The sequence below is a fragment of the Cloeon dipterum genome, chromosome 1, assembly GCF_949628265.1.
Source record: "Cloeon dipterum chromosome 1, ieCloDipt1.1, whole genome shotgun sequence".
In the NCBI taxonomy this organism is placed as follows: domain Eukaryota; kingdom Metazoa; phylum Arthropoda; class Insecta; order Ephemeroptera; family Baetidae; genus Cloeon; species Cloeon dipterum.
In genome coordinates this window covers 25,272,031-25,296,459 of record NC_088786.1, presented here as the reverse complement: position 1 = coordinate 25,296,459, position 24,429 = coordinate 25,272,031, and the positions used below count along the sequence as shown (strand labels likewise).

The window sequence follows — 24,429 nt, the reverse complement described above, 5'->3', positions numbered from 1 at the left end:
TTATGTTTAAATCTTGACCGGGGAATATGATTGAGGGTACAAAGTAAGACAACAGCGACTGAAGTTTATTTAGCTTTATTTCAAATTTACAATGGACAGAGGTGAACAAAGCATACAATAGTTGAACAGGCTATCGGTTACAAGGCTGCACTGAAATGGATAATAAAGTGAGAAATGCGGAATTATCTGTCTGGCAACATGTTAATGAGTGAGTGTTGGGCTCTCCTCAACAAACGCTGTAATTCTATGCCCACCACCACTAATCTCCATTAAAACAGGATATTCGTCTACGTAAAAACACGAGCTACGTCGCCTAGCTATATGCACATAATAACAAATTACATCAATCCTCCTTGATTTTCTCTCTCTTAAAATTAAAATACTTTTTACACAAGATTAAAAAGTAATCGTGTGCGCCCGACAAAAATAATTTAATGCTGGATCGAATTGCTTCATTTTTACACAAAACAGTTCACCCTATCACAGACACAATGTCTCTTTTAACAGATGACAGATTTTGTTTTCAGTTGAGTCGATTTCCTAGCGTTTTCAGTAAAAATATATAAAATATCTTGTGCTCGTCCGATCGATCGATCGATTAACAACTTTTCGTTCTGGGCGTAATTTCAATCTGCCCAACAGCAAAGACGCCTGCCTTTCACATCAATCCGCGATCGGATATAATTACGAAGGATAATTTTGGAGCGAGAATCGCGCTTGGCTGGCATTTTCCGAGTCGTCTTGCGCGGCGCGCGCTGGCTTCATAAAAAATGACAACTTTAATAAGCGATGTGAGCAAAATTGCGAGCGTCGGCCGAGACGACGAGGAATGTATTGGCTGCGTTTTGGGGCAGGACCAGAGCTAGGCGATGAGTGATTTTCGGGCGCTGGGCGACCCCTCGGCTGTACTGGCTCGGCGGCGGCGGCGTGCGAGAGAGAGAGAGAGAGAGATAGAGACAGGCCAAGCATGAAATAATCGCGAAAACTGGTTTTGCCTTGATGCGTATCGTTACTCTCGATTTGTCAATAATTATGCGTCGCAGCCCGCAGGCCTGGATGATATTTTGGCCCGTTATTACTCTTCTCCTCCGCGTGCACACAAACATATTCGCTCGTGAGTAATTGCAGGGCAATCAGGCTAATTGCGCTTGCACCGAGCCTGCACAATTTGCATCTATTACCGCGCGTGTGTGTGTGTGTGTGCATCGGCGGTGGCGGCCGCCGTCGAGCCGTGTTCTCGGAATTAACACGCGCTTGCTGCATTCTCAAGCCGGGCAACAATTGAAGCCTTGGGCCAGACGACAATCATTCCATCATTTTTATGGATAGGTCTGCACACGGTGCGCCAGGAAGAGAGGAGAGGGACGAATTTAAGCTCTTTTTCGTTTCGCTCGGTCGCCCTTCCTTTTTTAGACAACTTCTCGCCGAAGGTTCGCGTATGTAAATCGTCGAGAAATTTGTGACGCCCATTTTCCGCAGAATTTTCTCAACCACGACGGCACAAATAAAAATGAAAATTTCTAATTTCTTCGATGATCGCATTTTCATAGTTATTTGAGAAGCAGGTTTTGGATCGAGAGTACGGCAGCAAGGAGTTCAAGTCGCGATTCAAGTAACTAAAACAAGTATGTATATGAGCATTTTTAATAATTCGTTCAGAATTACGCTGCCAGTGCTCCGTCGCGAATTTCGACTGGCCTTTTTTACACACTCCAGGCTCGACTCCGGCCAAATCTTGTACCAGTAGTGCCAAAAATACTAATATTCTTGAACTAAATTTTTACGCGGATTTTCACTTACGCATGTCTGAGCAAACAATTTCGTACGCAATCTCCTCCATCTCAGCTCCTTTTCATACGCGGCAAGACAGAGGCTAACGCTTCGCATTAGTTATCGATAAAATAAAATTTGAGAATATTGTCAAGTCTTGAGCGTTGTACGGACAAGGTATGTGACTTGTTTGTCGCTTACATCACCGTGCAACGATAAGTAAGACGTGGAGAGACGCACAATTTATAGTAATCATGCTAATTTGAATCCAGGTGTCATGCCTCAAGAATTCCGCATGCATGAAAAGCGCTCCTGCCTTTTGGCGAAAGTTAATCCGTGGAATGACATACGGCTTGAGTCGGAACACACCTGTGCCCAGGGTTGCATTGTCGAAAACCACCCGGTTTAATTTTACCAAAATTTGATAAGCCAAAAGAAGCGTTTTATTTTAGAAATTTGTGCTTTCAAATTTTTTTTATTTACCTTGCCAAAAATAGCTAATCCATGCACTACATTTTATTTTAAAATTGCGGGTCCTATATGCAACCCTGGCCATGCCCGTCCTTATCCTACCAGTCCTTGAAGGCGTCAACGCTGCAATTTTGATTATCAGCCAGAAGAGACATCAAACAAAAACCGTCATTGCGATCACCGCGGGCGTGCGCGGCCGCGGCGAATGGCTGGTGGCGGCAGTCTTTTCAGCACACTAACTGGGGGCTAAGCGCGAGATCGGGGGCGGGCGGGGGCCCGACTGGGGGTGAGTGGGCGGCGGCGGCGGGCTAGGTGCCGCCGCTGAGCTGGCTGTGCGCGAGCATCAGGATGTCCTTCTTCTCCTTGGGGAAGCGCAGCTCGCGTCCGGCCAGTCTGGCCGCCTGCAGTTCGCGCTCGGCCAGGCCCAGTTCGCGGCTCAGGGCGCCCTGGTTCTCGTGTTCGCGCGCCAGCCAGTCGAGGGCCATCTGAGAGCGCATGTCGTCGTCGAGGGCGCGGTTCGAGTAGTGGGCCACCACCTCTTGCCGCGAACACTGCCGCTCGCGCATCGCCTTCAGGCTGCCGTTCCAGTGCAGCAGCTGGAACACGGTCATCAGTTCCTGGAACTCGAGCATCGTGCGGCCCTTGTTCGCCTCTAGCATGAAGCGAAACGCGCCGATGCCAGTGTTCGGGTTGTCCGCCTCCTCCGGGTCGCCCTGCCGATCAAAAAACAGTTGGCGTTATTGCCTGATACGAGTGCTTTGAACCTTTTTAATACTATCTGATTATAGTAATTCCTTCTTGTTATTTAAGCCGCGTGCTTAAAATTTTTTAAAGAAAAAAGGGTTCAGGAGGTATGCCAATATAGCTAAGTAAATATATACAAGGAAATCGTCCCTAAAGTATAGCAAAAACCTCCGTTCCTACTGAAAATCGTAATTTTTAACCTCTATGAGAATTTTCCCTACAAGTCGCACATCATTGGATAGATCATGACGATAGAAATCAAAATCAAGCGTAAACGCATTGGTACGTACCGTTGAATTTTTCGATAAGTTTGGCAAATTCTTGATTTTAAATCAATTCCCCCTTTTCGTTTTCAATACTAAAAAACAGCAGAGATAAATTTTTCTTCAAACAATTGATTCAACAAACCTTTGCCAAAGTAAAAATGCAATATTTATGTTTTAACTTGCCAAACGTTTTAAATATTCACGTTAAATGGAATTCATGAAGAAAAATGTGTGAGTGCATGAGATTTGGTTTCTTAGCATAATATCGATAGCTATATATACAAATAAAATTTACGCACAAGATATTACGAGGCTTTGTTTGTAAGGAATGCCGCGACGAGCGCCTGAGGCTAACGTTGAATAAAAATTATTAAAAACTAAAAAAGGCTATAAAATTAAGATATTTGCAGCAAGAAGTCATCTTTGTTTTTTCAAGACGATTTCACGGAGCTTAAAATAAACGATTTGTGCTCTCTTATGATGCTACCATAAATCCATAGTTGGAAAATATCTGTCTGAATGCCACAATCTTCAGGTAATTAGTTTATCTTTTAATTTCGGTCAAGAAGCCCGAACTGCTGTAGGATAACTCTGAAGTTAGAGTAGAAATTAAACATAATTGATAAATAATTGTAGAACAATTAAGCAGCACAGTTTTTGTTCTCGATTCCGGGCGTTTTCTCGATTAATTTGGAGCGTTTCAAATGTTTACACGAAGCCAATTTTGTTGCGTGTCCTTGCGCGCGGACGATGAGAGGAAAACAACGGGAAACGACAAGGAAAAAAGAAATCGTGTCTACCCGGGCGGTAATTAAATTCAGCGTATTCGGATAATTGCGTTCGGAGCGGTGCGTCGTTAAATTTGCATTATTTGCGTGAATGTGACCGCCGGCGGATGCGTTTTAGCGCGCGTGGAAGATGCCGGTGAATCTCGTTTTCTCGTGAGAACCGCCCGTCAGTAATTAGTTCATACCTTGAAGGACGCCCTCGCTTCGGCCACCGCCTTCTCGATGAAGTCATCCGAGATTCGTCGTGACGGGTGTTCGTTGAACACAGAGTTCATTAGCGCGATTTTGGCCGCACTTCTGCGCGCCTCAGCCTTCGTTGGACAGTTCTGCAAAATAAGTGTCAGCATTGAGAATTCATCGTCCTCTAAACATGCATTAAAGAAAAACTTTATTTCGCTCTATTCTCCTTCTTTTGTGTTTGGTGAATCTATATAGAATTGCAATGCGAAAATGTCTCTCTAATTTCAGTTACATTACTTCAATTTACATGTTTTATATTATTCAGCTCTTAGATCTGGATACTTTTTGGTTAGGTTGGGAAATAATTTTCAAATCAAATATTCAAGCTGATCTAATTACTTTGAAAATTAACGTAGGAAACCAAAAACAAGGAATTATTTTCAAGGATGACAAGAAGAGACAATAAATTATTATTATGATTGAGTTAGCTTTCCTACCGTCACCCTAAAGACAGATAAAATTACCATTAAAAATTATATGCAGTTTTTCTTTCTCTCCGTTTTAATCACACATTTCACAAATTTGTTTCCTTATCTTCCAATCTTATTTAAAATTTAAATAATAATTTTAAAAGTTTAGAGGAGAGTAATTGGTAGTGCCTATATCTTTACTATAAAAGCTCTAAACAACATAATTAAACGCAACGATTTGGAAAATGATTCTGCACGCCGATTAGGACAGGCGGAAGGAGACTTGAACGGCCGCAATTGTTGCAATTGCAGGGGGTTACTGTATGCAACCGTGGCAGCCGCTTCGCACAGCGGGTTGCCTATTCACAAAAAAGCTGCCGTTTCGTGCAAGAGTCGGTTCGTACAAAAAACATCCATTGGACAGGAACGCGGCGCACTTCCACCTCCTTTCGTGCCGTGCGATTTGACTGATTCCGATTCAAACCGCGAGCGATTCGTGCTGGGCCAGGTGATGCCCTGAGCCAGGTGGACCAACTCACCTGGAAGCTGCCAAAGCACGAGCCTCCTGGCAGGGTGACGTAGCACACGTAGGGCGGACTCGATGCTGGCACCGATTCGTAAATGACAAGAGCGCCGTTCCGCAATTCGGCGCCCCGCGCATGCTTCATTTGCCAAAATTCCTGCAGAGCCTCTACCACGTTCACTGCAACACGAAACAAAGAATTTTATTACTGCCAAGGGGGTTTTATATAGGGAATTCACAAAACAACAATAGATTCCACTCAGTTTAGCGCAAAGGAGAATTTAAATACGTGCTGATTTCACCTTGAAATTTTAGCTCCCTTTCTATTTATTTAAATATAAACATTTAATTTTTAATGCCGGATTCTTGACTTCGAAATTTTCATTATTTTCCGTTGAATCAACTTTTAAACTAAAAGCTTTAAAAATTCAACATTGAAAACAACACGACGCATCCGGAAATTAACTTATACAGGATTCAATCCGAAAGCAAAGCCATTTTAAAGTGAAGCACGAATTTTCAGGTAGCAAAATATAACAAAACTTTTGAGATCCGAACACGAAACATTGCATTATTAAGTAACTGACACGCTCGAATCTCATTCGACGGTCAAAAACAGCATATTTCCGAATTAGCCGCGCAATAAAGACTTGAGACCAGCAATGCGTGACTCATATTGTATCAATTTGATCAGACAGCACTCGCAATAAAGACGTGGAAAAGATTGCCCAAGAATAAAAAGCGTTGCTCGCGTCGAGTGTGGTTCAGACTCTCATCTGAATGTCTGAATGACACCCGATCCATCCACTCAAGACGTTTTTATGCGGCACCACACAACTGCATTGGCCGGCAGTGAGGCGTGATGCAACACTCAATGCACTGCTCGTATCGCTTTTATTCCTAAGGTCACACCAATAAAAAGACGAGTATATATAATGAGGAAAAAGCGTTTGTGTACGCCATGTGCGGCGGCTGACAATCATTGCGAGCACTCCGCTGGAAAATATTGCTCTCGAGAGATGAAGTGGAATTCGATTGCTTGACGCAGCGTGAGAGGAATAGAGTGTTAACACTCAAGATTGAACTTGCAGCTCGTTACTTTGTCTGGCCGGCCAGAGTGTTATTTTATTTTGTAACAAAATTTTGGCGTCTGGCTGTAAATTCATCCGAGCTTTTTTATCATTTCAAGTATATAGCAAAATTCGAGGAACGAGAGAAAGAGAGAGAGAGGTGCGGACCAATTTTGATACATTTTGGTTGTGTGCCGGGAGCTAATTATTTGAGCACTCTGAAGAAATGCGGTGCTAATTAGTGGCCGATGAGATGGTAGGGGCAGAGATGATGTGTTGTTTGGTAAGTTTATGGCTGTGATTTCTGGAAATGCAAGAGTCGAGTGGTCGTCGCGTGTGAGTCAATAAAAGTGTTGCCCGTCCCAGAAATTTTAACGGAGAGACGCATTGCGTGATTGCGTGGAGGTCGATCTGAAGGAAGCTGCTGCGTCCGCTCATATTGTAATAGCAGCGACCGAGCGAATGATATTATCCATCCAAGCTGGAATTAATTTTTTCTATCTTTGTTTCGAGATCGGCAGCAACAGCAGTTTTGTTTCTCACACTGGCGGTGAATTAAACCTCCGAGCGGACGATCACGCGAATCTCTCATTCAGATTGCTGCTTCTTGTGCGTTTTTTGTCACTTTTCTTCTTCTCTCGCAGAGCGATGCGGTCAGGTTTGCCCCTTGTGGCGTGAAGTGTTTTACTTTTTCGAGCGTTTCTGCGAATTGCTAAAAACGGGTATTCCATTTTTAAACAGGAAAGTCGGATGGCTTTACGCGCGAAATGACAGCGCGCAGCATCGTGTTTGATGTGCACGAATGTTCCATAAAAGCTGCTTTCCTAAGCATGCTTTATCGGCTCGTGGTACCAACCACGTCGCATTTTGCGCAAATTAAAATTTCTCAACGCGATTAACCTTGAGGGTCCTAAATTTGTCAAGCTGTAATTAAACGTATTTGAACATTTCCAGTGGCGACGTAAAATAAGACACGTGTACGCCGCCGGGAATATTATATATATATATTATGAAATTTGTAAATTGCACTTGTGATTTCCTGTCTGGAAGCTGCGAGGGACAGGATCTAACGAAAGAATAGAGTGTCTGGCATGCAGCTCATTTGAAGGGAAACCTTTTGTTTCGAGCACTGAATGAATTAGAGGCCTCTCGCTCGTCGCTGGGATGCGAGCGTGAGTCAAAGAAGCCGCTGCGCGCGAGCAAACAATCGCGGGCGCAGACAAGGCAGGGGTGATGGATGCTCCTCCCCTGGCTGCATGCATGCACACTCCGTGATAATTGACCGCGGCGACCAACTATATTTCCTCAGCTGTGCTTCTGTCAACAGGCTCCTCCGCATAACTCACGAATATTTAATGAGCTTTTGTGATGCCACCGCCGCCGCCGCCGCCGCCGCTCCAAGGCGATTTACATAATTTTTCTCCTTTCGAGAAAGTCACATTTTCGTGCGTGTACTGCGGTGGCGGCGAGAGAGAGAGAGAGAGAGAGAGAGAGAACTGTTTGAGCGAAAAAATTGCACGCCCCTACTTTGGTCCGCAGCGTGTAGGTGTATCCGTGAGAAAAAAATTTGCGTGGGAAGGTGTGCCGTGATGTAACAAAGATGACAAAGATGCGGCGGCGATACACATTCCGGCTTGCAAAATTATTTCCAGCTGAACTGCTCGATAATAAATTTGTCGAGTGTAAAGTAATACCGGCCAGCAAGGACAACAAGCGCACACAAGGGGTGCACGCATTTCGCATACGCCTATGTGAATGTTTAATTCGGAGCCTGGGAAAAAAGAAAGGGTATCACTGGCCGCGCAAACGGAGGCGATTAAAATTGAGTGGCTCGCATTTTTGCGTTTGACCCTGCCGGAACATGTCGTTCCCAGAAAGATGAGCGATAAAATTCGCTCCTCGGCAGGTATAGCGGCGGGCAGACACGCGAGTTGTTGAGCGTCTCCGCCGCCGCCGCCGTCGCTGCGGCGACCGGAGAGACAATTGACCCAATTTGCAAATGGGCCGAAATGCGGCCAAGCGATTTTGGGCCGGCGCGCAACGACGACGGCCACCGCGGTGCTCGCCCAGTAAGTGATATTGCGCGCTGTACATAATACCCGTACATCAGGTAGTGCATGAGCCGTGTGGAGTATGTGCGAGTGAGTGTGTGAGTGTGTGTACCTGCGATCGAGTGAGTAGTCTGGCCGGCTGGCAACGCCGCAGTAAAAAAAGCTAAAAAACCGTCAGCGGCGCAAACAGGTATGCAAGAAAGAGCACCGACTGCGATTATGCACGCCACAAAAAGCACTCGCAGGCCACTCCGCGGCCCACTCACTCACACGACCTGCCAAAATGCCGCGGCCCGAATTCGAAAGCTCTGCCAAATTCGTGGCTGCAAACGCTCGGGGCGAGTTGAAGAGTAAAAAAAGCGCGTCTCGCTCGCTTCCCCGTCTCGGCCCGGATTTTGCAAATCATCTGGTGGAATCGCGGCGGGCGTGATTTTTCGTTTGCGCCGTCTCGGCAAAAATTATTGGCTGCGGAATTCGGCGATTCCGACGACAGCTGCACGGGACAATTTTCGCGCATTCCTCGGCGCGCACACACAACGCCGCCCTCATTAATTCGAGCAGCTTCGCCAAAGAGATTACAACAAAATTCCAGCGTGCAAATTTTTATTGGATCGCAATAAAATGTTTGCTCGTTTTATTAAAATATTAAAGCTGCTTCTGATGTATAATTTAAAAAGCAATTTATCACGCAGGTAATTGCTAAAATATGCAAAAATGCAAATGTAAGAAGGATGTGAGTGAGTGCGAGTATGTAGATTTTCCACCCAGATACAGGCTTGCGAGTATAATATCGGCGAAACCAAAATCGCACTGAAAAAACTTCTGTGCAAAATTGAAACTCTCGGTTCTTGGAACCGGATGAAGCCAATTATTTATATTTTTTGCCCATCCACGGTGCTCAGAAAAAAAATCCGATGCTTTATAGCCGGTCAAGTTTGCAGGGAATAAATTTCTCCTTTTCTTAATGTTCTTCATAAGCGAAATATTTCCTCGAACGCGAATAAATTCAAAATTATTACAAGCACTCAGCGAACATTCGAGCATTCCGCACGGCAGCCGACAGAAAATAATGAACCAATATTTTTTCGCTCGGAGGTCCCTTTGGAAGACTCACCCCTGTCCTGGTGGAAGTTGTCAAGACGGTGGTGCTTAGGGGTGGACCAAGGGGCCGGCAGAAAGGGCTGCGTGTCGCACGACATTTCGCGCTCGGCTCGGAAAGCCAACTGGAGAGAAAGAAGACGAGTTTCTCAGAGTCTGGCCAGAAGAGAGGGAGATCAAATGCTGGACCAGGGGGGCGGTGCTGCCGGCCAGCAGCCTCCCAAGCGCGCTCCTCGCTTCAGCAACCCTCAATTTTGTGCTCTTTTTTTCAAATCCCATCAGTTCATTGTATCAAAAATATTTTCTCACATACATTAATGAGTTGCTTTTATTAATTGTATGAACCAGGAGTAAAATGCGAGGTATTTAATTTTTAAACATTGTATTGCAAAATAAATCGAAGTGGGCTTAATGGTGTTAATTTGCAGCAAAGGCCATAGGTGCAGCTCTCTCAAGAAGATCACGCAAAATGACGCAACTCATCATTCGGAAAAGCCAATTAGCCGGATAATTAAGCAATGATCGCTAATCCCCCCTGGTGAAAGCTGCTCTCTGAAATCGTGATGAGAAACGTTCACAAAATATTGCCCAGGTGCCGGTGCTGCGCCATTTATTATATTTCGCGGCTGCATCATCTGGCAAAGCACGAAGCGGAGGAGCAGAAGCAGCGAAAACTATTAAATGGTCACTTGGCAAGTTCAAAGACCTTAAACGACATATAGATCTGAAGCAATTCTCGCAATTTGCTGCAAGCTGGCATGAAGAGGAAAATATCGCGAGATGATTTTGAACGCAGCGTCGGACTCCTCACTGTGATGCGCGAAAGCTGCTGTGGGAAAGGGTCGCTGGGAAAGGCGTGTTTCGGTTTTTGTGGATTCCGTAAAAAGCTAAGTGAATCAGCCTCGGGCCAAACCCTTTACTCTTGTCTATCCTATGATTGTGTGTGCGTTTTCATTTTATTGTTGCCTGCTGTCTCTCTCTCTTTCTCTCAGCACGCACGCACCACGTTGTAAATATGATACACACACGTCAGCAGCCCGTGGAACTTTTCCCAGCCTTTGAATGACTTGTGATCCGCCCTAATCAACCACCCTCGCCCCTTGCCCAAGGCCCCTCGTATTCGGTTCTCGTGAGACTGTTAATTTCCATGAATTTTTTATTTTCATTTAGTCTGCTTTTTTCCGGTGCCTTGAAATTTTCCTATGATTTGTTTCAATTTTTATTTCCGATCAAATTGCAATGTCGATGAATGAATTGCTGAGAGGCTTATTTATTTGGCTTGCCATTCGAGTCCAGTTGTTTATGGGCTTAAGAGATGCTTATCTTTATTATCTCTGTATTGACTTGACTCTCGGCACGGTGGCGTCCACACATTCAAATATCAACACCATGCATTACAACAGGATATTTGCAACTATCACGCGTGTGATTCGCGGTGTGATCGGCACACGCTTTAGGAAATAGTTTGCTCCTTTTCGAGGCTGCAAGAATTATTAAACATGTACGCAGGCACGTGATAAGCCATAAGCGAGAACAGTCACACATTAAAGCAGCAGAGCGCGGCTCGTAATATATATAATAATATCCATCCGCATGATATGTGGATGTGTGTCTTTTGTGTTTGCTTCGTTCCCACGCTCTGAGGCCTTGATAAATAAAAGTAATATGTCCGATGTACGCGAACATACCCCAGCAGCAGCAGCAGCCGAGAGAGTACGTAATGCAAAAAATGTACGCGCGTAAATAAAATCTCGCCTCCCAGGTGCGATTAAAATTTTCAAATCCGGCTGGCAAAATTCAATTCTCCGCTCGAGTGATTTCCAGATAATTGTGCGGAATTATGTTTGCTCGGTTGCAACGCGTGTTTTATTTTTATTTTTGCCCGCGCCGAAGACGAGAGGCGTTCGTTTTTTATGGCCTCTCTTTCACTTTTGCGACTACACCTTGCGAGTGCGCGTATTTGGGCAATACTTATTATTACGTGTGCACAAAAATTTTAAGGGCCGCCATAAAAGCCCGGCAAAACCAATGGCAACGCGACCAGATGATGAGAATCGGGCACGCGATTTGCCATGATGTACGCTGCTTCAGTAGGAAAATGAGTGAATGGCGTGAACCAACCAGTTGGAAACACAAATAAACAGCTCGGTGCGCGCACGACCTGGCGAACAGGAGGCGCGACCTTTGACCCTTTCCTCCCCGCACGCGCCCAACGCTATTTTTACGCCCAAAGCACGCGCGGACTAACACAAAAAATTCGAGCCTGTAAATCAAACCAATTAACAGAAAACGATCAATAAAATTGCATTTTTTTTCACGTTTACTTGGCGAAATTTGTTTTAAATTTTGAGCAATTTCAACCTGAGGAATGTGCCAGCGATTTTATTTCTTTTTTGATGCAGTGCTATACATTAAAAATTATATCGTATTTGAATGCCGTTTAAATTCAGCGCCGTCTGAGCCTGAGCCATTGTGAGAGCAGACGGTGGCGGAAAATTCGTTTTTGAAATACGGCTGCATTTATAATGTTTATACTTGCTCAATATTTCTTCTCTCTACGCGCATAATAAGGCGGATAATTTGAGTTCTGGCCAAAATTTCGCTAAGGTGGACATTAAAATTAATGTCAAGAGCAATAATTTTTCATTTTAACCGCGAAGCAGCCACACATTATCATGTGTAAGCTGCGTCTTCAGCGCGCACCATTCAAGGCGGGTTATTTGTTTGACGTTTACGATTACGTCTCATTCAGATTTTCGTTTTTATATTTTCAGCGATGCTGCGATGAGAGGCGGGTCATTTTTTAGCAAGCCTGCCTCTTTACAGCTCAATTTGTTTAATTAAATTTTAACACCTGCGCAATTAAAAAGAGGCAGCGTGGCTCAAAATTTATGCTCCCTCTCTTTCTCGCGGCTCTCGCTGTTTCCCTGCGTGCGACGAAATATTCATTCGCTCTGCCGGTGTGAGCTTAAATGACCCAATTTAATTTCCAGTTTGTCAGCACTTCTGTGTAAGAAGGAAGGTGCGGAGAAAGAGAGAGAGGGTCGCTCTTTATTTGAGGCAATTTTCCTTGAGTGCATCTCGTTTGCTATGTGATCTGCGGTTTTCCTCTCCAGACCCTCGGGTCAGATAAATACTTCAAAGAAGATATGACAATTACCAGCTTGTTTTACTTGGTGCTCACTTACTTACAAACTATCCGAACATTAAAACAGCAGCAGAACAAATTAATAGACGGCCCCGGGTGGTTTCCCTCTGAAAAAAGCAAAGAATTCGCCAGCGCGGATGCGAATTCCGATCGTTTGGCTCATCAATTTTGCGAAATCGCGGCGGGAGTAAAACCCGTCGGTCGGGTTTCGGCATGCAGCTGAGTCGGGGGTGTTTCGGAGGCAGCGGGGGCGGACCAGTGCCGCCCCCGGTCGTGCCCTGGTGCTGCTGCGGCGGCGGTCGCGATGCGAAGGTGTAACGGAAGTCTGTGCATGAGCTGATTTAAAGCAGGAGCCAGGTCATTGGCTCTGGTACTCGCGCATATCTTGCAAAGTACCGCTCATTACTGCTTTTTGTATATCGCATGACTCTTTTTTGTCCAAGCGCCATTTGCAAATTCACACACTCACTCACTCACTCAGCGTCGAATCAGAATAAGAAAATAATGCTGTCGAATGCGGCGGCGGCGGCATTATCATTTCGGGGCTAATGACAGATTTAACGGGGCTGATGGATCTGTTTCATTGCTCTGCGCGTTCTGGTTTTGTTTGATGGATGCGTCGTCGCGAAACAGCGCGTCTCCCAGTTAACTTTCTGGTCGCGCAAAGACGTCATACACATTTTTTCCCTACACCAGGACTCGATCTTGATGAAAACGCGTTTGCCGAATTACTGGGCTTAATGTGCGCACGAATTGGCGAGCGGACGCACACAATTGGAACACGAGAAGTGGTCCTGACTCGCTTGCTCGGCTCGTCCACTCGTTCGTTCGTTCGTTCGGCCGCCAAATGGGTGCCAGCAGAGCCGAGTGGTGGGTTCCATATCTGCGTGCAAGCAAGTGAATAATATTATTCGGTGCGAGTGAGTGAGCTGGCGAGATTGATCGCGGCAGCATCTCAGTGGATCAGCTGGTTTTTATTAGTGACACACAATGGGTCGGTGACCTGAGTACCATCCAGACACACCGCCCCCGGCCATCCGAGGCCATGCGCGACCACAGCGCCGCCCGTGCCACCTCCGGAGCACTACGAACCCTGGCGAGTCTGCAAAATTAATTTGCACTGCCCATTTTGCTCACACCAGAGCACTTTGTCAACGCTGCACCGCTCGTCCATTTTTTATGTTGCAAAAATTGAATTGAAACGCCTAAATTTAAAAATTTAGTTCATGGATTAAGTGCGTTTAGAGTGTCTTCCGGTAAAAAATGGATTTTAGGGCCTTGCAAAATTTGTGCGAAAAGTAAATTTGCAAATCTAATTGGTGGTTTTTAACTTTATCGATCGAACTTCTCCCCGTGCATATTGCGGAGAAAACAAACAAGTTTAGTGCGGTAGTTCAGGGTGGGGCCGAGTTTTTGAATGAATGATGAGTGAGTGAATGAATAAATGGTTGTCATCCTCGTCCCCCGCTGAGCACCAAAAATATACTTCTTCTCGCCTCCATTGAAGTGCCGTATGAAATAATAGATTCATCGCGCCGAGCAGATCTGATCGGCGCTTTTTTCGCCAGTTGAATGCGTAATCAAAAATTATTAACCCGTCTCGGGCTTTTTTCGCCAGTTGAATCAATTAAGCCCGGCGTGTGCTAAAGATGATTTCGACGGCGGCTGCGGCGGCAGCCCGCGAAAATCAGTATATTTATGTACCTGCTGGGATAAATCAGCAAAGCACCGATTAATTACGCCCATCAGTGTTCAGAACGCAAACAACAATTAATTAGAATGTGGCCAGGCGGTAATTCAGTTTTCACACCTGGTGGGTGTTCAACTGAGCTTCACATTTATCAGATAACCCGAGACTGCTTTATTGCACTCGAGCTTGTCCGAGAAGCAGCAGTCGCGGTGTGTTTTTGTACACGAGAGAGATAAAACTGCCACGAGGCGACCAACCATTACATCAATTATCACGTCAATTTTTTAAGACGAACTTGAGCGAATTTTTTCCTCCCGTGCGCTCATGGTTTGAGAATTTTAACCGCCGCCCCACGCAGAATTTGGGTTTAAACTCGAGTCGTAATTTATCGCGCCCAAGGAAGAAATATGTCACACGCGCTCCATAATTTTCGGACATTCTTAAGCTGAAAAATGCGCGCGGCAAAAGAGGTTAATTCAAAGTTGAGCCGTCGCAACTTGTTGAATAAATTTGAATGCACTCGAGGCGCGGCTCAATTATAAATTATAAATACAAGAGTGACGATTAAATTTTACGACATGGTAGTTATTGGAATAATTAAAGCCCGCAGCCAGCTAGCGGCGACCGAGAATTCCCGTAGCAGCACCCATGGCAAGAAAATCCAAACATTTCGCCTCGGATTACTATCAGCTGCGGCGGCATACCTGTCGCCGATTTCGGATTTGAAGAAAAAAGTGGCAGCCGCTTGTGCTGCAGCAGCCGCAAACTTAGCCGCAAACCTCTGCCTCGAGACCACAGCGCAGCAGTCGAGAAACTGAGATCAGCACTATTTTATCTACACTGCTTCTCACCCACCTTAACAGAAATCATGAATAAACCCGGCTTGCAAACTCTTCAACACAGCTAGCCGAGTCCGACAGGGTTATAAAATTTAATTTGTTCAAAAATGATTCGAGTTTTTTGTTTCACCTGGAGCCTTGAATTGAGAGAGCCAGTTATTTCGGATAAATCCAATCAACTCACTGACTTCAGGGAATGAATTAAAAAAACAACCTAAGACTAAAAGAGAAAAATGTTTCTGGTATTGGTTTTTAATAATTACCTCGTTCTGAAGTATTTAAAAAAATTTAGAATTTGTTATTGATAATTTACTTTCTATTATTAATTATGTCGCAAGCAGTTAATTTTTCAACTTGATGAATTGAAAAATTCCTCGCGTGTTTCCTTTTTCCGCGTGAATCTAATCAAGCATGCTAATGTGGCGTGAAATATCATAAGCGTGCCTTGGAAATTCCGATGCCACCTTTAATTAGTGGAAGAATCACATCGAATACTGCAGCGAAGTTTGGAGCGCGTGCATCACCCAAATAACTCCAAATAATATTTCGCTATACCTGAGTGTGCAAAGCCTTGCTAGTAAAATTGTCACCTGCAAGAGGACATGGGAGGAAAAAAGGAAGTAGTTTCGTCCCAGGTTGGCGGGAACAAGCGCCACCGCCGCGCCACGTTACAAAAAGGCGAGATTTTCCCAAAGTGTGATACTGAGAAGAGAAGCAAAAGACAATGATATGCAATTAAGAGCAGGCTGGCGGAATGTGTGCCCGAGTGCAAGTCGTGAGAAATAAGGCGAGCACCATCAAAGTAACAACGGGAGAGCGGACGAACAATCACCGGAGAATAAGGCTTCCTGATAATGATAGTGTTTTGCACGTTTACGGCCACCGCTGGTGTCGGGTCAAAGGTCGCGCTGCAACGTGTTATTAGATCGCAATTAGCCTTGGCAACAGAGCTGGAAGGCGCACGACCTCTCGCCGAAATTGCCGCTGCAGAATTCTCGGGTTCGCGAACAACACCCCACTCCACACTGCTGTGCCGAATCGCTTAATTAATTTTGTCCGCCAGCCTTATTATTTTTCCACCGTGGAAATTTTTAGAAGGCAGATTCATTCTGAAAGAACTCAGATTTCCAAAGATGGGACGAAATTTCACTTTGAAGCTATTAAAAAACTTAAAAGAATTCACATTCCAAACAATGAATTTCCTTAAAGTAAAGCTGTACAGAAAAATTGTGAAATATCCTTTTTGCCTAAAGGAAAATCTTTTAAAAGAGCTCTAATATTTTTCCAGTTCGAAATCGACTCCAAAATTCGCATGCAAATCAAGCGGCGAGCACTGAATCCCTATTGAAAACTAGGATTCTGGGGAAGATAGGAAATTTACCTCATAATTCACGTTCGTTGGCAAGATTGCAACGAGACGAATCAAACTGAAGCGAAAAATTATTTCAGAAATTTGGTAAAATCTTAAATGTGACTCAGTCTTGGTTTCATTATTGCACATTTAAGAGATAATATGTATATTGTGGCTTAATTCCACTATCAATAGACGTAATTAACTGCTACTTGCTAGAGTCAACAATATAAAAATTTCTTAATTGTTGGCGTGTAAAGCTCATACATTCTTTCACTGCTGGTTTTTAGCGTTAACCATTTCTTGTGTGATATTTTAATTATAATTTGGATGGGTAAGTTAGGAAAATTACTAGCACTCTCCTGGTCTTAAATTTTTTCTCATGTTTCGGGAGAAATCAAGTGAACAGAAAAAAAACCCAGTCCACCGCATTTTTTAAATTGAGAATATTGTGCAGACTATAGTGACAAAAATCTCATTTAAGGGCATTTTTTAAGAAATAAAAATTAAAAACCTGTTAATCACAACTAATGTTACGATTGATGCGTATGGTTACCCAGGTTTACCCATTTCGATTTGGAATTATGATCATGGCTGCGACTGTGGAGAAGGAGAGTTGCAAAAAGTGCGACGAGAGATTTAATTGGCGCCGGCGAACATGAGTGCGAGTGCGGGCGCGGAAAAGAATTTAAGCGAGAGTGACGAGTGGGTGGCTCTGACGGCGGGGCGGCAGGAATTTTTTAATGGCTCGAGGTGATTGTCCTGCTGTGCCCCCAGTGCTTAATGTATTCAGCCACTTGGTATGAATAATGTGTGTCGTACGCAATTATTATGTTTTATGTACAAAAATTACCCAGCAGAATGTAATTGAGAGCCGATCGGGCTGCTCGCATGCAAATTAGCCGGCAAATTAGTCTGGGCAGCGAGAGAGAGCGCGGCTAGCCGTCGGGTCATGCCGGGACACTCGTCCCACCCGCCCGACGGCTGGCAAAGTGCACTCGTTGTCTCGATGCACCGCGCGCTGGATGCACGCAATGCAGCCAAATTGGTCGTAATTGCCGCTGCACCTGCGGAAAAACGATTTATTGCCGCGCTTTTACGACTTCATTTGCATTCAGGCCGTTTTTCCGGTCGAAAATAAGCTGGCTCGTTTCGCTTAAGTTGCGTTCCCAAGGCGCTGCGCGAGAAATTGAATAATTGCGTCAATGATGCTTTTCTCCGAGTCGCGCAAACACGCCGGACGGCAGCTGCTTGGGCTATTCGAGAATTGTGATACCGTTTAGATGGCTCTTTAATACACGCTAATTTTTAGGGAGGACTACATTTTCTCGTGCAAATAGCTGATTGTTAAGCACTTTTGCTGGTCGAATTTAACGGATCAAAATAACAGGTTTCCTTGGCTGGTTGTCATTATTTGTGCGAGTGTTAAAATAGGTAAAATCGCATATTATTATTTAGTCTACAGAAAGATCACCACTTGCCCCCTTTGAGATTAATTTGATTTGAACTAGAAAATGTGAAATTACTATTAACCAAACTGAGCTCTGCTCTTCGTGGATTTCTAACCAAATTGGATGGCTCAAAGTTAATAAATGAAAATAAATAACATCTTGCACGTTTTCGTACTGAGAAGCGGCAGTGTCAGCCCCCCAGAAGAGAAAGGAAGCTCACGAATTAGTACTGTAACCGCAGTAGCCGAAAATAGTAAAGCAGGACCTTAATGTAGGAATGTGGATAAATAAACAGCTCCCTATACACCAAGGTAATGCATCTAATTCCGACAGTATATTTTACGTTTTAAAATAATTTTGTATCTGAAGAAATCACAATTAGAATCACGCTTACAAAATACGACAAAAAACTGATTCTATATAAGAAACCATATTCTCTCGCAAAATCTAATACCAATGGAGCGCTCTAAAAAAGTTAAATGTAAAAACTAATTTTTCTTTTTTCTTGGGGAGCTTACACAGGGCAGCTAGGTGTTGACATAACTCAGGGTGACGGTTTATGTATAAAGGTAAGCTAGAAATTGCGACTTCGCAGAAATAAACTGTACGAGTTTCTCCCTGGAGAGAATGACAAAACTTCTCTTCTTTCAACCTAGAAACACGCCTTAGATTCAGCTGCTTGATTAGGAAACAACCTCTCTCGCTCCCTACCGTACATAATTACATGATCATTTGTGAGAGGATTTCGGTTAAAATTACGCGTGTAGATGGCAACAAACAAAACAAATCGGATCGATGATAAGAGATGATTGAAACGAGTTGGCTCTTCGGTTAATTGTTTGGTCGGCATGCAGGCGGAGAGCTGATTGCGTGCTAATAATTGGCAGAGGCCGGAGATAATCGGTCTCATTATTCATTCGTGACAGGCTCTGTGACAATTCGTACTTAGACTAATTAGATTCGCATCGAGGCGACTGTGAAGGTGACTTTTTTATTCCGCGCTGCCCACTCAAAGATCACAGCGGAGATGATGACTTTACACACGCGGAGACACGTCTTTTCGCTCTGCCACACACTTTTCTGCCGAGCGTGGTGCAGAAGTCGCAGGCGTGTTGTCAACTCCCGGCCGCTTGGCTGTCAAACTATGAAAAATGGTCCGTGAAAATCGAAGTGTTTCTCACAAGGCTGAATCTGGTCCGCCGCTGAGCAATAGAAAAGTCCGTCTCTTTTAAATTCGGCAGCAAGAACAAAGTTGGGCTGCCCTTTGAAAGGTATCCCTTTTTTCTTGCACCCTCAGGAATGCCGAAACCACCAAGCAATAAAGCGATGCACCCTCCGCATCGATGCGGCCAATTTGGCGCACTAACTCATTCCAGCCCCGTGGGAAACGAGATTTACGAGCTATTTTCCGACGCGAAGCCTCACTTTTCGGCCCTAATTGAATGTTATTCGCGCGCGGCGCAAAAAATGAATTTCTGAAAAAGCGAGCAAGAGGAGTTGCCGCCGCGCGCATCCGTGCCTGCATTCTTATCCTCTCTCTCGGTGCTCTGGAAAAGCCGCAGGCGGAGAGAATTATTAAATTACCCTCCGAGATCGATGCCATGTTCTACCCGACCAGCTCTTTACGTATATTTATTTTGCCTATTACGCGCCGCGCGCTATTTGTTTACTCGGTGATTTATTTTGGCACGAATAAAGGCACTCTTATCGCGCGCGAGCGCGCGCGTAAGGATGAAATTGTTTCGCAATTGCAGCTATCGAGCCAACTCGTAAATTCACGTTCGTGCCGCAGTAAAACGTTGTTATTCCGCATGCAGAGAAAATAAAAGAAAAGGCGTTAGGGTCTTAAAAAGCACGGCGCTTATTAAAAAATGAAATTTGTGTTGGTGGGCGAAGGGGCGCGCGGCGCCGAACCGTTGCCAAATGACTTATGAGCGTGTGCATGCGTGCAGACGCTAAAGCGTGTATATCATCTTTTTGGTCGAGCAACTTTGTATGACTTATTGACATCCGACGTACCCAACCACTCGGGTGTACTGCACGTACGGAGCACTCCGGCAATAACTCTCTTTAAGGATCCGCGCGAGCGAGCGTAAAATAGAATTACATTAACAGCTTTGTTTTCGAGCATCTCTCCATTTGTCTGCGTCCGATTTTGATTTGCAGACGATTTATGATCGCGCCCAACGATAAATTATTCATTTCGCGCTAAATCTTTGCAGAGCAATATTTTCACGATCGGAATTGCGATTGCGGCGCTTCGCAAAAAATGTCAGTTCAGCGGAATCGGCGGGCCGGCCGTTTTCTGGGAGCAGAACACCGGTCGGTCGGTCTAGACTGGGCGCAAAAAAGGTTTTTGGGACGTTTGCGACAAATTTGGCACGTCGTAAAGCATATGTCGGGTGATCCGCTCGATTCCTCGAACCGCAACGCAGCCCGACCGGCCAAACAGGCCTTGCGCAATCCACCATTAAGCATATCTCTCTCTCTCTCTCTCTCTCTCTCTCTCTCTCTCTCTCTCTCTCTCTCTCTCTCTCTCTCTCTTCGCTCTCTGCTTATAGGTGTACACTCGCAATTTGTTCCGCGAAAAATGCCAACTTTTTTGGCCCTCTGGATTACCGAGAAAAATGTCTTACTCGATGCTGCTGCCGCAAAATTAATCGCAAAAAAAATTGTCACCGATGCAAGCCGCTCGGCCACTGTGCTCCCCGCCCTTTGCGCGAGACAATAAAGCCGCAGTCCGAGTTTAATTAGTGCTAATTGCGCCGACGTTAATTATATGTCGGCTATTACCGCTCACACACGTCACAATTCTTTAAGTCCGCCGACTGGAATTTTGTCAGCAGCGAGACATCCACGGCATTCGAGAACGGAAGCATTTTCGCTGAATTTCAGGCCTGCGACGCTGCAAGATTTTCCCTTTTTCGTGTTTTCGAATAAAGTGGACAGGTAATAAATCCTGCTTTGAAAAGCTTTACTGACGCAGGGATAAATTTTCACCTTAGAATAAGGATGGTATCGAATGCAACAAAAGGCTCTACGCAACATCGCAGGCTCTGGCGTACCAGGAGAAACTGTGAAATGGTTCAATGGGGGATGAGGTAGATCAGGGGTTTCTCCCAAAGACGCTCCGAGTGATTTCGGGAGCAATTATGTTCGCCTCCAATAAAGAAGACTATCTGGAGGGTCTGCGCCTCTCATTTTACATTTACGGGCTTTTCAACTGCTATAATATCTGGGCTTGATGCCACCGAACCAACAAAGGGGTGCCGAAAATAACATCCGCACGGCTGGTTTAATAGCGAGAAAGACCGTATTCCTCAATATTTGCGGACAGACCACACTTATTAACTTTAAATATGGATTGCCGAATATTCCCTTCTTACACGCGCGTTAAGGTATTTGCCCGAACAAGCGAGAGATAAGCCTGAGCCACTATAAATAAGTCTGTAGCACGAATTTCACGGAGAAAACGTGATATCAAACGACGACGATGATGGACGCTGAGAGCAGCCCGCGTGCCGTTGTCATCTCGAGGTAAATTCCACGTGCAATTATATCGGTTAATGATCGCTGCAAGTTGACCCAGAGTAAAGGCCGTTCGATGGAAAAGTTAGTCGTGCGCACGGTAATAAACAGCAAGTGCGGCGGCGAAGGAAGAATTGTTCTGAACCAGATCCTGCTGCACAAACCGAGAAAACAATAAAAGGGCAAAACTTAATCCCGCGCGCGTCTTAATAAATATGCATCGGCCGTATATGCCATTGTACGTGACGATCGTGGAACTGGGTTAGACGCATAGTGTAAAAGTACACTAACACACACCGCAGTGACACCACGTGCATTGTGAAATAAAAAAGTGTGAGTGCTGCATCTCGGATCGGCGTCGAGCGAGAGAGAGAGCACAAATGCGTAGGCCGCGCAACCTATGTAAATAGCTTGCCGAGAAGAAGTTTGTGCCTTTCCGTACCACACACACGCACACATTTACCAGCTCGGCTCTCCGCTTTATTATTTATTGTCGCGATCGCTGCCACAATTACCGAGGTTAACTATATATACACTTCTTGGTTAAGTAGAAAGTTTCTTTATTATGTTATTAGATGGAAAATTGCGCTCAATAACAAGATTATACGTCTTGCAGAAGCGTGAAGGTTTAGTTTTCTGCTGCTTTAATTTAATAATTTGGAGGTCAACCCATAAAATCAAATTGCCAAAATGAAAGGAAAATGTATAGTTAATTGAAAAGAAACTATCCAGTAACATTTAATTTTAATTTCAGAGTTTCGCAGTCAAAGCCGATGTTTTTAGTATCCCATACAATATATTCAGTGTCATTTTCTGCTGCTCTTGACTCTTATTAGAGGAGCTTTTGAAACATCAAAGAGGAAGAATTAGAGACACGAAGGACTCACAGTCAGCGCTCTCTTTCAGATCAACAGGTGCAGGTCATAATTATCGACGGAAAAACAAAGGAGCAAAAAACAGTCGTTGAAAAAGCGCCTTTAGTGCTGTTTGTTCCTTTCCAGTCCTCCGCGTTCATTTATAAGTTATGGGGCATTTTTTATTGAGGAAGACGAATGTTTGAGGAGCATATGGAAGGAGAGAATTTTCATAATATATTTCGTGCAAGTGAAAAAAGACAGCTGCTCATAATAATAGCGCGAAGCGAGGCAGTAGGAGCCGCTGCGAGCTCGCGCATTGAAGTCTCCCTGGTGATTTCGACGCCTAGCTTCTTTTATGACTCGATCCGCGCCTGTGCATTTTATTCACGTAAATTGCAGAATACATATCTTTTAAGATCGGATTCAGCAAATTTTGCAGCTACAAAAAGGAAATTCCACGCGTTGGTCTGTGGGTTTGGCTGTACAAGTAACTCGACACTTCAAAATGTGATTTCTCTCTCATGAGAAACTTTCGACGCGTTAATTCTTATGTAAAACCTTCAGCATGTTGCTTAAATGACCATGTACTCAATGTAAGAGAAATAGACATTTGCATCGCCTATTCACGTCCTGCAGCCTGCTTCTGTGCAAAAATAACGAAGTGTCTTCGTATAATTCGACACTTTCGTTGCTGATGAAGCAATGATACTTCGAAACAATGACACCGAGCCAAGTAGAATTTCATTAAGTGACGCAAACGTGCAAAAAAGCCGGCAAGTGCGAAAAGTTAGAAAGGTAAACAGTGTGGATCGATCGATTTACCTCTGCCGTAGCCCTGCGTATGCTTGGCAAAGCTGTTGACAACCGCCTCCACGGCCTCCTTCAGCACCTGCTTGGCTCTGGCGTCGGGGGCCGGCCTGGGGGCTGGCGGCGGCGGCCCCTTGCACCCGGGCTGCATGTCGGACACCGGCGGACGACTCGCCGGGGCCCGCATTGGACACTGACTGCACTGATTGCAGCGCCGCCACGCGCCCATCCCCTCCACCGCCCCCTACCCCCTCCAGCATCTGAAGGTATAGACCTACCGAGGATGAAAGTACCTACCAAAGCAAAACGCGCATGAATCGTCGAAGGTATGCCCGCCCTTTGTTGGACTTTTCCCATGTGTGTGAAAACTGAAACCAAGATTTTAAGAGCCAACGGCCGGCATGCCAAGGGAAAATTCGACCTTTCGCGCGGTGATTCACGCTAATGAAATGCATCCTTCGTGGCGTAAGCGTGAAGGTATGCAAATTTTTACTGCTTAGCATTTCTAAAAATGCAATAACAATCGTAATTTTGAGTGGAAGTGTAAAATAAGAGTCCGATTATAAAGAGTTAGTTTTCAAAACCGCGATATTGAAAATAATATAAAATAAAGCGTTTTAATTGTGATTAATATCGTAGCAAGAATTACAATATCCAAAAATTGATATTTTTACAGAGTACAAGATGAGGAAAATCTTGATGGAATAAATCGAACAATTTGCTATTTGACTGTGCAATATGCAAACTGCAAGTTGTAAAGAATTAAAAAAAATGTTCATTAATTGTAAAAGCGCTAATTCACTTCTGCACTAACTTATTGTTAGTGCCTTGGCACAATCCTTTGAAGTCGTACGAACTATCCAACGATCATAAAGTAAATTTTTAATAACTTCTGTTTTCGCGTGTTAAAATAACCATTTCGTCTTTTAACGAGTATTTGGATACTCGTTTATGTCAAACTCCTTTTGTGTATCGATAAGTATGCATGTTGTTTTTATTGTCTAACCCCCAAAGCCAATGATTTGCCAAAATGTCTTTTTATAATGAAACGGACGTATTTCATCAGCTTTTATTATAAATTCTGATGTTTGATTGATTATTGACACCTCAAGGTGTGTGAGAATGTTTGAAGATTTCCAAATACTTGAGCTACTCCAAAGAATCTTATTCTCCTGTGCTGGCATTGCACCTTATATCAGGATAAATTCAACGAGTATCCAAATACTCTTTGTAGTCTTTTCATAATCAGAAGGCCAAAGCAAATTGACGACGAGAGAGCAGTTGTGCAAAAAATAGTACCGTCTGCAAAAATCTCGTTGAACTCACT

General features: G+C 44.4%; 1 protein-coding gene across 2 annotated transcripts; it reads right to left on the bottom strand.

Moving 5' to 3' along the window:
• Positions 1–59: 59 nt before the first annotated feature.
• Positions 60–23,339, bottom strand: lft (lowfat). Of its 2 annotated transcripts, XM_065475682.1 has the most exons (5): positions 23,118–23,250; positions 9,448–9,556; positions 5,229–5,392; positions 4,225–4,365; positions 60–2,954 (listed from the first exon to the last, which is right to left on the bottom strand). In XM_065475682.1, exons 2-5 carry the CDS (start codon positions 9,530–9,532, stop codon positions 2,550–2,552), a joined length of 795 nt encoding a protein of 264 aa, XP_065331754.1. In that variant the 5' UTR covers positions 9,533–9,556; positions 23,118–23,250; the 3' UTR covers positions 60–2,549. The 2 variants fall into 2 exon arrangements, with proteins under 2 accessions (XP_065331754.1, XP_065331753.1); XM_065475681.1 differs by lacking the exon at positions 9,448–9,556 and having other exon boundaries at positions 23,118–23,339.
• Positions 23,340–24,429: the final 1,090 nt, after the last annotated feature.

Coding starts and splice junctions, on each gene's coding strand:
- lft (XM_065475681.1), bottom strand. CDS start 23,331: ATGGGCGCGTGGCGGCGCTGCAATCAGTGCAGTCAGTGTCCAATGCGG. Junction 5,393..23,117: donor TACGCAGGGCTACGGCAGAG/GTAAATCGATCG, acceptor TTCGTGTTGCAG/TGAACGTGGTAGAGGCTCTG. Junction 2,955..4,224: donor AAGCGAGGGCGTCCTTCAAG/GTATGAACTAAT, acceptor TTTGATCGGCAG/GGCGACCCGGAGGAGGCGGA.